At 36.2% G+C, this 13,228-nt stretch overlaps 1 protein-coding gene and 1 pseudogene across 2 annotated transcripts; one reads left to right on the top strand and one right to left on the bottom strand.

Annotated features, from left to right (window-relative positions):
* Nucleotides 1–4,574: 4,574 nt before the first annotated feature.
* LOC107912384 (uncharacterized) lies at nucleotides 4,575–6,095 on the top strand (annotated as a pseudogene).
* Nucleotides 6,096–7,662: 1,567 nt separating this feature from the next.
* LOC107912385 (protein TRANSPORT INHIBITOR RESPONSE 1) lies at nucleotides 7,663–11,242 on the bottom strand. Of its 2 annotated transcripts, none has more exons than XM_016840535.2 (3): nucleotides 10,350–11,242; nucleotides 8,985–9,480; nucleotides 7,663–8,715 (listed from the first exon to the last, which is right to left on the bottom strand). In XM_016840535.2, exons 1-3 carry the CDS (start codon nucleotides 10,814–10,816, stop codon nucleotides 7,921–7,923), a joined length of 1,758 nt encoding a protein of 585 aa, XP_016696024.1. In that variant the 5' UTR covers nucleotides 10,817–11,242; the 3' UTR covers nucleotides 7,663–7,920. The 2 variants fall into 2 exon arrangements, with proteins under 2 accessions (XP_016696024.1, XP_016696022.1); XM_016840533.2 differs by having other exon boundaries at nucleotides 7,663–8,727; nucleotides 10,350–11,066.
* Nucleotides 11,243–13,228: the final 1,986 nt, after the last annotated feature.

A 13,228-nucleotide genomic window follows, 5' to 3' on the forward strand; every position in this document is an offset into this window, starting at 1 on the left:
GCCTCCAAAAAAGTAATCTCCGAAGCGGTAAGACTAGGAAAACCAAAATTAGGAATACTTCTCAAAGTAGGGTAAGCCTCACCATAAAGCCTTTCAAAGAATTTCACCGCCTTAGATTGTAAGATATCTTGATCAAAGCACCATTCTCCATTGTTGATATGTGAAGTTGTAATATGGTTGAATTTCCTTCTCATGATCGTACACCTATGATAAAATTTTGTGTTTCGATCACCCAAGTGAAGCTAGTCACAGCGAGCCTTTTGTCTCCAAAATAAATCTTCATTATTAAGAATGTTCTCCAATTCATCTCGAACTTACATCTCTTTCTGAGCTAAATGGCTAGAAGGGGAGCGGTCAAGGGCCTTTTGAATATTTTTCAATGATCTCATGAGATGTCGCTTACGGGTACCCAAAAAGCCATACACATTCATGTTCCAATCTTTAACAAAAGAAGTAAAATTGGTTAATAAATCAACCATATTACCTGCAAAATTCCACTTCTCTTTGACAAAGGTGGGAAAAGTATTATGTTGCGTCCACCCTGCTAAAAATCTGAAAGGCCTTCCTTTAGGCATACCAAGATCAGGTCTAGTAGACAGTAAGAAAGGCCGATGGACAGACTTAATACGAGTGAGATATTGGACTAAACATTGCTGGAACATTGACATCTATTCGTCATTAGCTAAAGCCTGATCTAATCTGACAAAGATACGACCTCGTTGCCAAGTGAAAGAAGGTCCGCTATACCCTAAGTTCTGTAATTCACAAGAATCAACAAAATTACCAAATAATTCACAGTGTTTACCTACGATAAAGGGACTTCTCTTATCCGCGGGTGAAAGAATGGCATTGAAATCTCCCACAATTAGCCAAGGAATAGAATGATTTGGGGAAACAGATTTTAACCCCTCCCAAAGAAGCTTTCGTTTCAACTTGTCTGGACTACCATACACAAAAGATATAATAAGAGACTTATTAAGAATAATATTATCAACACAAAGAAAAATAAATTGGGGATGACTTCTAATAATTTGAATTCGTACAGAATCCTTCCATCCCACCCAGATACCACCTGAAAAACCAACAGCTTCAACCCGATGAGAATAATTAAAGTCCAATTGCTCAATAATAAAATTAGTTTTTTTACCACTCACTCTTGGTTCAACCAAGCAAACTATATCTGGTCTATATTCCGCAGTATATTCCCGAAAGGCTCGAATAAAGTTCTTGTTAGCACACCCTTGACAATTCCATGAAAAAATTTTAAGATTTGGTTCCATAAAAATATTTTAAATGACAGATAAGAAAAATAAAAATATAATATAATAAACCCCAAATATCAAAAATAAAACTCATGAAAAGCAAAACAAACTAAAAGCTTCAGCCTTATTGTCCAGGGATATTAACCCTCTCCTTCTGTTCATCATTGCTGGTAGAAATCCCAGCATCAAAATTGACTTTAGAGAGAGCCAAAATACTCTCCATAATTTGTTCTATGGATTATTTCAGCGAAACACGATGAGATCCAGAGTTTTTGAATCGAATATTGCTGCCATGGAGAATTTTATTATGCTTATTAATAGCACTTCTGCCTCTCATTCTATTCTTTTTTCCAGGGCCAGAAAACCCCTCCAGAATCAAACCCAAAGAATTATTTGAAGAGGAACCCCTACTTTTGTTAATTTCATTTTTATTTTCAGGGAAGACCACCACAGAGTGCTTGCCGGAGTCGAGGCTACCCACTTCCACCACCATTTCTCCTTGGTCGCACCCATTTAGTGTCAAGGTTGGACAATAAGCTGAAGACTCACCTTCGAATTAGAGGACCACCCCGTCCTTGGTGTCGCTTGCCACTTCTACCGTCGCTAGGTTTCGACTACAACTACCAGTGACAGCAGATCCTTGCTGGGCCACTCCTTTCAAGCCATCCTAATCCATCAGATCCCCGGCCTGGTTAGCTGAAATGTCCCCAAGGCCCAAACCCTTAGTAAGATTTTTAAAAATTTTTAAGATCTCATTAGCACGATTAGGGACCAAACTAGAACCCACATTTGATCCAGCATGATCTTTAATGATCGGGCCTAGACCAGTTTTAGGGCCCACCTCATTAAACTTGCTCTTCTTATTATTTTTATTTAAATTTGTCTGGCCGTTATAATAGGACCCAAATTCCTTTCTATGCTGATTTCCATTAATAATTCCTTTCTCTTTAGAACTCCAAAAGTTAGACCAATCTTCATCATAAATTCCTTTGTTTAAATCCCTATTATTTAGGCCATTAAAACGAGATCATTCCTTTTCCCTCTCTGGATTTTCATCAGATTTCTGAACATTATCTCTAGATTTTCACCTTGATTTCCTTTCAACGATCATCCACGGCCCGTAATTTTCATCCTTCTTCGCCGATCCTTCCTCAACCAAATTTTGATTTTCTAGTGTCGTTTCAGGCGAGTCATTGTTCTTCTCAACCGCAAGGCCAGGCTTTCTAAAGGTATAAAGATTTTCCACATAACCATACCTCCCACAGTGAAAGCATATAGTAGATAAAGATTCGTATTCCACCTTTTGTGATCGACCATTGATCAATATCTAGGAAACCAAAAGCTTTTCCAAATTGACATAAACCGCCATTCTAGCAAAATATCCCCTCGCCCTACTGTCGATGTTCATGTCTAACTTGACCACTTTTCCAACCAGTTCCCCAATTTCTGTAATGATTTTACGGTTGTACAAATAGCTAGGTAAAGCAGAAAATCTGATCCACGCCATAACTACACTTGGGTAAACCTGTGTAGGGTTGAAAGCCAACGTCCAAGGCTAAACAGTCAAATATTGACTAAATATAGTCCATGGTCCTTCCGAAAGCGCCTTTTCACAATCCAGCTTGTTTTGAAATTTGACTAAGAAATAGCCATTTTCAATATCCATAATGTACAAAGGTGCTGAGGGTCTCCACATGTTGTAAATTTTATTCTGCAAAATCGAAAATCCAATGTTGCGACCTAGGAGTTTTAAAATCACAATATTATCCATACCCTAAATGATGATTTGATGAATCTGGTCCGAGAAGGTTATAGAAGGCACGCCATTCACAAATGTCTTCTGAATGTCCTCTTCCAAAATATCAATAGCTTCTTTTTCTTTCGAGCCTGTGAAGACATCCTCTGCTGAATGGCCGACGAGCTTATCTCTCCAAGAGGTAGGTTGAACAGAGGACAGATCAATCATCATGCTGTTACTCGTCTCCTCCTCTTTATCTCTGAATCTAACCTTTTTAGGAATCAACTCCTCCACAATGGATTTCCCAGAGCCAGAATTTTCACAGAGAGAATCCATTCCAAATAAATTAATTGTTGGTTTTGATAATACTAAGTCATAGCGATTCATCACGATTTAGCTATTGAACTATATTTGTTTTCCCACTTTAGTACTTAAACTTTTTTTTTCTATTTTGGTACTTAAACTTTGCACCATTACCCATTTTGGTACCTAACAACCAAAAACATTAAAATAGAGTTGGCCAATCAAAATGTGTCATGTTACCAATGACATTGTAGGTTGATCGTTGATGTGGCACATTGATTGGTTATGTGGCATGTTGATCGGCATTGATTAACCGTTGATCGGCATTGGCTATGTTGACCAATTGTTGATCGATGTCAACCAACGTTCACCTGTTGTTGGCCTACGTTGATCGATCGTTGGTAAGTTAAAAAATCATTTAAAAATTATAAAATTATTTTAAAAAACTTGTAAAAATTATAAAAAAAGTAAAAATTATTTACATAATTTTAAATTTTATTTAAAAATATTTAAAAATGTTTTTCAATAAAATGCTTGGAGATTTTTGGTAACTACCTTTTACAATTATTTTTAAAATTATTATAATTTTTTAAACAATTTTGGTTAATATTTTTTACATTTGTTTTTTTAAAATTATTATAGTTTTACAATTTTTAAATAATTTTTATAATTATTTTTAAGATTATTATGATTTTTAAAATTTTTAACAATTCTTTTACAACTTTTTAATATATTTAAATAATTTTTATTTTTAAAAAAATAAATTTTAAAGTTTTCTAAATATTTTTACTAATTTTTATATTTTTAAAGAATTTTTACATCTTTTTAAATTTTCTAAAAATTATATATTTTTATATATTCTAAAATAAAAATTTTGGAAGTTTTAAAATATTTTTTACTAATTTTTATAATTTCTGAAATTTTGTTATTTTTAAATATTTTTATCAGTTAACAACTTATCAATGTTGATCAGCGTCATACAACGCGGATCAGCAAGTGATCAACGTCCAATTAACTAAATCTACGTGCCGCATCATTTATCAATCTGCCATGTCATCGATGATGTGATGCGTTCTAATTGGCCAACCCTTTTTTTAACTCCATTAACTGTTAGGTACTAAAATGGGACAAAAAAAATATTGAAGTATCAAAGTAAAAAATAGATATAATTTAGGAGTTAAATTAGTGAATAAAGCCGTAAAAATAATAGCATTGGATGGAGTTAAGATTAAGAAGAAGAATATAGGCCCAAGTGAAGAAAAAAAAGGAGAATAGAGTTAACAATATGGGCTGCGACCTAAGACATGTGGGGCACCATTCGGCTCTGGGGACTCTTGTTTTGTGCCCTCGACGTTTCACTTTGTAAAAACTAAAAATGGGAAAAAGAAAATAGGAATTAGGGTTTTCATTCCAAAATCAAAAACACAGAACAAATTAAAATTTTCTGCAATTCTTGGTGTTGGACTCTTTTCTTTTTTCGGCAATGAAGAATCGGAATCCCAAAGGAAATGGAAACGGCGAAGGAAGCACAATGGATGGCCCAAAGCCGATGACTATGAAGAAGAAAAAGAACATGAATCGATTGGGAGGAAGTGGAACTGGTCTTTCGCTTCAAGCATTTGCCAATGCCAAATCCACTAGCAATCACTACAATCCCGCCTTAATTAGTATGTATTTTGTAGTTTTTCTTTCAATTTTTTATTATTGGGTTTTATACTTTTATCTCCTTGTTTATTCGCAACTTTTGCTTTTCCCAGAGAAAAAAAAAGAGTTCTATAAAAATGCTAAGTATGTTAACAAGTTTAAGAAGTCATTAAAGCAACAAAATCAGGGGAAAAACAGTCTTCCTTCAGCCCAAAGAACCATAGAGGTTTGTCTTCATTTAATTCTAAATTATGATTAACTTAAGTTTCTTTTTCTTCCTTTTCTGTTTATATTATACGAGGCATTTAGTAGCTCTAAATTGGTTTAAGGCCTAATATGTTGAGAATTTGAAATCTGTTTTGTGGAGTTCATTAGATGAGTTCTAATTTGGAGCTCTATTCGATGGCATATTGATTCATCTAGCCTATACATGATCTAGTTCCAAAATCTAAAACTGCTCCTTGAATGATTAGTTCAAAAGTTACTTCATATTCTATGAAATGCTCTGTTGGAAACATATAACCCGAATCCAGATCGATATCCTTGCATGCTACTACACATAGTCTTCATAGAAAAGGACCGAGTTTGATATGCGAGGATTGTTACAGTATGAGAATGAAGACATAAACGGTAGTAGGGCAAACAACATGAATAATAAGAAGAAGAAGAATGGTTCACAGAGTTTGAGACAAGTGTACGAGAAGCAGTGGGAAGAGAAAGAAAAGGCAAGGATGGAGAGAGAGGCAGCTATGCAAGTAAAGAAGGAGCAGAGAGAGAAAGCTGAAGCTCAGAGGAAGGTAGAAGGAAAGAGATGTTCAAAAAGACACGACATGGTCAGCCTGTAATGAAATACAGAATCCAGCATCTTTTGCAGTCCATACAGGGTTCGTCTAGTGCTTCCAGTTAATACAAATTAGTGATCTTCATTAGTGCTTATAGTAGCTGAGAGTAGAGAACATGTGCAACAGTACAATTGCCCAAAGCAGGGGATTTACTCCATGCTGCTGTATACCATATTTCACAGCCAATCCGAGTATTTAGCTGCTCACTGCGAATGTTGATTTACTATTTTACCTGTTTCAACTTTTATCTGTAATATTTCAGGGTAATTCTCTCTTAATATGTCACAATTGTTTTTTTATTCTCAATTTTTTTTTCTTTGGTTCATAAATAAAAAATTGTTTTTTATTAATTATTATTTTGTAAGACTAGTCCAAAGATTGAATTGGAAATAGGTATCAGCTAAAAACTTAAATACAAACCGTAGACTTATTTTTGAATTAAGGTGATTTAGCTGAACAAATTATTGTCACTGGATGCACGAAACTAAGCAAAAATAAATGGGAGTAAATAAATAATGAAATGGACAGCTTTGGGTGTGCAAAAAGGCAACTAAAATGATAAATTCACGTACGTAGGGCATAACAGAGAGGAGCAGAGGCATTATCATTGTCACTGATTATTGATGGTAGTAGTAATGATTTTTGCAGCTGAGGGGCAACTTTCAACAATCATATGATTCTCTAATTACACCAACTTTGGTCGTTTCTGTTTCAATGCTGCTCCTATTTATTAAATAGAAAGACAGTAGTAAGAGTCATCTACCTCTTTTCTTTTTTGCTTTTTTATTCAATTAATATTTGTGAGGATCATCACTTTTTACGGAACTCAACCCTCACCTGGTGGAGACAGTGTAGCGTCAAGAATTAAAGAATTTTTGACCCTGTGGTGTGATATCATGATGAGGATGTTAAACAGTAATAGATATATAAATGTAAATAAATGAGAGAGATGAAATCGGCTACCCCAATAATCATACACAACACAACATAGAATATTAATGATGATTTTGATGATCCATCTTGAATACACGCACCCACCATTTCACTCATCGGGCGTCATCCCTTGCTGAGCCATTTCCGTTTGTTGCTTCTAATGTCTTTTAACTTCAAACTATATTTATTATGATTAGCTACGGTTGTTTCGATTTCGTTTTAGCATTATTGTGTTACACGTACTCAACAAATACAGTTATAAATGTTTGATTTTCTAAAAATTTTATATATAAAAAAAAAGTTTTTCTTCTAGAAAATGAGCATAATAACATAATACACCTGATAAAAGAGTTAATTTTGATGATCCACGTTTGAATTAAAAGCCGAAGCGGGGTGGAGTGGTGATCAGAGAGCAGATGAGAAATGTAGAAAAGAAACAAAAATTGTGGACGCTAGTCAATGTCACCGAATCTATCACGTGTCACAACAGTCGAGGAGCCTCATACACTTGGGAGAAACGATAATAATAGGTGAAAGCTACCTTACCTCGACTGTTAGCCTGGGAGGGAGACCACCATGCTATTGCTACCCTTTTTCTTTTTATTCTACTTTCAGAATAAATCATGAGCGAGTAGCGTTGGATTGCTCCATTATGATCAAATTTAGGATGAGGTTAGATTTATATATCGTTTTATATAATGATTGCTCCGTACAACATGTTTAAAAAGTCTTAAATGCAAAAAACCTGTTTTCTGATCAAAAGATGGGAACTGTTGTGATACCGCAAAAGCAGTCGTCTTTAAGCAGGGCTTTTCTTTCCTTTTTAATTACTAAATATCCTCCTCAATGCATGCTTTGACAACCTGATCGTAAGTAAGAGCAACCAAAGTGCAAATACTAGGTACCAACCACGAGAGTCAAATAAGCATTGACACAATAATTAAAAAGGGAAATACAAATATGCATAAACATCCAAATGTCTTAAAACTAGTATACATGGTAGTAACAACTGGAAAACAAATAAATACACTTTATTCACCATTACGTTTGTAATTGATAGCTCAGCCAAGAGTATAAGGAATCGCAGTCGAGCTCAAGCCAGAACAATGAGGAGCATGTACCTGATACATTCATTCTTGAGATCAAATAAGCTCTTTCACACAGTGCCTAGTTCACAGGTGATGTCTCAAGCAAAGCTTCAATGCAGAATCTTCACTGCTTCATCCATTGACCACACAAAAGGAGGCATGTCAAATCTCGGCCCAGCGACAGACTTATATATGTACAGCTTATCAACTGGGTAGCTTTCAGGTCTTGAATCTGGAGGTTCTGTCTCGTCTATAACTTCAACATTCAACTTGGGCATCTTTTGACCTAGCAGCTTACATGCTCCGAAACTCACGGCGCAAGAAGACATCCAAAGGGATCGCATTGTCTCCAGCTTTGCAGCATTGGCCAAAAGAGCCTTGTCTCCGAAAGGGCAGTCCCTAATCTCTAGTTTACGGAGGCTTTCACAGCCAGAAAGCACGTGATGGAGTCCTAAATCACTATCTCCTGCAAAAGCCACGGACAGCATCTCTAGCTTTTTCCCATATGTCCCAATATATTCAAACACATGATCTGTGAGGAGACCAGACAAGGAAAGCCGCCTGAGATCCTTGCAGTGCTCAACAATGGCTCCAAAACCAGCATCGAGTGGGTCAAGGGTCAGGTAATCAGGTGTTTTAGGCTCAATTATACATAGACGAAAACGGGTCAAGTTCGGACAATTCTGGGCAATGGTGACTAACGCTGCATTAGACATCCGTCGGCAGAAATACAGAACTGACTGTAGCTTAGGACAACCCAAAGAAACAGCAACAAGGCCCTGTTCTGTCAAGGATACATTTGGCTCTACACCAAATGGGTCAGATGGGAACACACGTAACTCCTGTAGGTCCTTACAACTAGAAGCAAGTTCTTCAAGGCCACTATCTTCAACATAATCAAGTACCTGGATTAAAAACTTCAGCAATCAGAAATTCAGACCATAAGTACAGAGAAACAAGATTCAATTCAGTTATCAGAATATGTTATGTGAACAGCTTATTTTAAATGCAATCTTCAAACCAGTTAATGTTCACAACATGTTGAGGATTGGAATTCTATCCCAGCAGTGCTTAATCCTTTCACTATAGTTAGCTAGCAAGTCAAATGGAAAGGAGAAAAACAAACAAGAAATTAATTAATAATTAAACCAATGGTACCTAATAATAAGCTTACCAAAAGGCGCTGCAACCTTGGACAGTGGCTTACAAGCTTGATGAGATCAGGACTTTGTATGGTAGCATAGCTCAAGTTCAGCGATGTTAATCTAGGGCAGATAGAGTAAAGAGCTGGAAGATAAGCTGGGACCACATCCCAAAACCCTGACAAGCTCTTTAGCTCCTTGCAACTAGAAAAAGCTCCAGCCAAGTTTGAGAAGACATCAGGCTGTAGCTCAGCTGCATAGTTACCGGTGCCAAAATCAACCAACTGTGGAGCACGGCGTAAAATGTTGGCAATCTTATCAAGGGTCACTGCACGGTTGAGCTGAAGAGACCTCAGGTTAGGACATCTATCAACCAGGCGCTCCAAGGCAGAGAAACTAACTTCATCAGATCCTAAGCAAGAAATGTTAAGGGAGACTAAGGATGTGCATGTCTCAGGAAATTGAGCAAGCCAATGCCCACTCAAATCATCCACTTCACTTTCCCTCAAGTCCAGCTCTCTCAGATTCCTGCATTAGTAAATAGACTGGTTCATAAAAACAGCATACAAGACACAGAAGAAAGTGAAAAAAAAAAAACCACCTAAATGTGAACATAGGAAATCAAGAAGCTCACTACTGTCATTATCATTGAAAACGACTAGACTACCAGGCTATATTTACTTTCTTTTTTACAACTGAACTTGCAAGAATCCCAAGATGGAATTTACAGCAAACAAACAAAAAAACCCAGGAAAAAGGAAAGAAAAAATAATGACCCAGCTTGGAAAATTATTCGCCTCAAACATAAATCAACAAAAGTTGACAAAGAAAACATCATTAATAACAATAAATCAACGGAAAAGGAATCTAGTTAAAGTGCAAAAAGAAGTCCACAGTCCACAGGAATTAAACATCCAAAATCTGGAAAGAACCCCAAAACGAATCTGCTTGATGAAAACCAGCAAGGTATCCTAGAATGAAAGAGAACAAAGTAATTCTCGCTGGTTTTTCCACCTTAGATGTTCTTTTAAAAAAATAAGTAGGGCAGCTCATATCTGAGTAAAGTAAAAGCCTAAAAATAGAAGGAAGACAACTAAAACAAGAAACCAAGCTTCGAATCTACGAGTGAAGGATTCAAAAGCTGTTCTCCCCAATCAAGTTACAATCCTACGTAACATTTAACGCAAACAAATATTCATCTTTTTAGGAACATCCCAAAATAGAACTATAACTACTCCATTGTGAAAAATCTAGTTAAAAGAAAAGCAAATAGCAGCAAAGCTACTTCAACACCAGCAAAGACACAAATTTTTAACTTTTTTTTCTCACTACAAAACCAAATAAAAGGAGAAATAAGAACACAAAAAAGAGAAATGAATCTAGTTCATAAAACTAACTTGCAACTAGCAGCAATGGCAGCAAGTCCATCAGTTGAAAACCCTTCACAAGAAAAAAGCACCAGCACTTTGAAATTCTTAAACGACTTAGCGATAAGCTCTAAGCTTTCATCCGTAACTACCATCCGCTTAAGTCGAATCTCCCCAAGCCAAGGATAGGCGCCAGCCATTTCCGCGATCCACTGAAGAACGTAACCGCCCCAACCGTCTGGCACCAGATTGAAGTCAGCAAAGTGTGGTTTCCCTTTCAGCTCAATGGATCTAACTTCCGGGAATCGCCTGATAACCATCCTAGGGCTAACAGCGTAACAGTTCCCGATAAACACCTTCCTCCGGCACCAACGTTCGATTTCGTACCACGATTTACACACCAGTGACACCGCGTTTCGGTCTTTATCTGATTGTATGAACGAGAAGACGTGCTTCAGCACCTCATCTGGGAACGAATACGCCATTTCCTTCTGCATTAATTAAAAAAAAATGCACGCAGGAACAAAGATGAAACCTGTTGATTGGAAAGACTTTAAACTTGTTTCTCTTAATGATTTTAGGTTTCGACGATATTTTAACTCTGTCAAGCTCTAGAGTTGGCTTTCAGATCTGAAACACCATTAACGAAGCATACAAGGAGCTAAAGATGGAGAAAGTGAAGTGTAAAGACAGATACATGATAGGATAAGGAGTTTTCTTTATTTTGTATGTGTGTGTGTGAGTGTGTGTTGAGAAGAAGGGTTAGATTCTAACCATGATTAAAGAAGTCGAGCTAGGAGGGGTTCCAATCTTCTTTACGTGGGGATACTGATGGGCGTATAGGATGATTACACGTGTCAAATGAGAGATATGGACCGTAGGATGGGTTGGGGAGGGACGATCTTATCCGTCGGCGACGAAACTTAGCCGCAGAAAAACGGGTAGGGAGAGAGAAGAGTGAGGAACTATTGGGGAGTGGGGGATAGATATAGTGTGATGATGTGCAGGGAATCTCATGATTCGCATAGCAGGGCTGGATGATCAGAGGGATGGTATATCGCGGGGACCTCTAGAAATGGGTACGAAATTAAAAATAAAAAAATAAAAAGGAGGAGGAGGAGGAAGGATCTAATGTGAAACTGGTTAACATAGCCGTCATTCAAAAATATCGGGCTCACCTGGGATGGCCTTGATTCATGATTTTAATTATATTTTTAAAATTAATAAAAAGGGGAATCTTGTCTAAAATTTAAATTAAAATCCAACTGCATAAGGATAGTGTATAGGAGGAAATAAAATAGAATATTAAAATGATATTATAAACTATATTTCTGCAAACACGGAAATTTAGACGGTAAATTGCTTAATATAATAGAATTCAATAAGAAAGATGAGTTGTGAGGGTGATTAAATGAGATACAAGAAATAATTGATTATGGTTCTCCGGGAATCTCTCCTGGACTTGGCGGTATGCTTGTTACTAGTATGCCTTTCAATTTTACTTACCCTTCATTTAGGGTTGAAAGAATTTGGATATCCATCTTCAAAACCAAGGATGGAAAGTCACAAGACCTAGGGACCAAATCTCAAGAACTTGGAACAATTCCTTTCATATGTGAGTTTTCAGCCTCAACTTTTTACACACATCTCAACCCCCCAAGTCGAACACTGAAAGAAAAGTCATAATAGAAATTCAAAAAAAAAATGGAAACCACCAAAAATTGGGTTTTTTTAATAACAAATCCAAAAAATAAAAAAAAATTATGAAAATGACTCTAGTACTAAATTATTTAGAAAATTAATCTAGTTTCTACAGGGTGCCTCCACTTCCGCACCACCTTAAAAAAGTGACTCAATCATTACTTTATAATTACAGAACTAATAGGATGAAAAAAAAATCATTTTTCAGTGCTGGCGGAACCCGTATAAATTTTTCATATTTTTTCGTGTATTTTCAGATTTAATCGAAAAAAATAAAATATATTTTTTATTATTTCTTGTGCCGCCTCCCCTAATGGAGGCACCAAATTGGATTAAAAAAAAATTTCTAGTGCCGCCTTCTTCCATGTAGTGACCAATATGTGTAAAAAAAAGTAAAAAAAATTCTCTCTAATGACTACTTGAGATATGGTGGCACAAATATTATTTTTGGAATTTTTTGGTGCCGCCACTTCACATGATGTTTCCAAAATAGTTTAATTTTTTTTCCATGGTCCCTACTATAGAATGATGACAACAACCTTCACCCCCAACGGCAAAGAAGGCCACCTCAACGGTACACCCCACGACACACCCCGGGTACAACTCTAGGCTTGAATGTATTTTGAGTGTGGAAATGTTTTTGATGAAATATTGTATGTAATTTGGGTTAATGCTTAAATAGAATGATATTAATTTCCATAAATTATGTATTAAATAGATGGTCATCTATAATTAATTAATTCCATAGATATCATAAATTGAACAAGATTTTAATTTTGCAATGACCCCAAAAAAAAGAAAGAAGAAAACTCTTTAAAAAATGTGCAAGAAGTGTTGTAACACCCCTAACCTGTATCACCAAAATAGGGTTACGAGAATGCTCAGCAAGTTAACAAAAATAAACAGGTGAAATCATGAACATTACAATATAATTTCTCAAATATCATAAAGTAATTGAATTACAATAATAACTTACATTTACGAGGCTTAAATCGAGCTTAAGGGACTATAGAAATAATCTTAAAACCCTTAAGGGAAAATTTGAAAAAAGTAAGGAAATTTTAGGAAAATATGAATTTTTTCAAAAATATGGGACACGCGGCCATGTGCCCAGGCCGTGTGAGTATTCGAAGTTGGGACACACAGCTGTGTCCCAACCCGTGTCTTAAACCGTGTAACTCATTGACTTCGATCACATGGCCGTGTCG

This window comes from Gossypium hirsutum, chromosome D11 (assembly GCF_007990345.1).
Source record: "Gossypium hirsutum isolate 1008001.06 chromosome D11, Gossypium_hirsutum_v2.1, whole genome shotgun sequence".
Classification (NCBI taxonomy): Eukaryota; Viridiplantae; Streptophyta; class Magnoliopsida; order Malvales; family Malvaceae; genus Gossypium; species Gossypium hirsutum.

What these genes read in the sequence shown, in the direction of transcription:
- LOC107912385 (XM_016840533.2), bottom strand. Translation starts at nt 10,816, where the DNA reads ATGCAGAAGGAAATGGCGTATTCGTTCCCAGATGAGGTGCTGAAGCAC. An exon ending in GCCATTGCTGCTAGTTGCAA is followed by an intron (nt 9,481 to 10,349) that starts GTTAGTTTTATG and finishes TTACTAATGCAG; the next exon opens with GAATCTGAGAGAGCTGGACT. An exon ending in CAAGGTTGCAGCGCCTTTTG is followed by an intron (nt 8,728 to 8,984) that starts GTAAGCTTATTA and finishes TGATTGCTGAAG; the next exon opens with TTTTTAATCCAGGTACTTGA.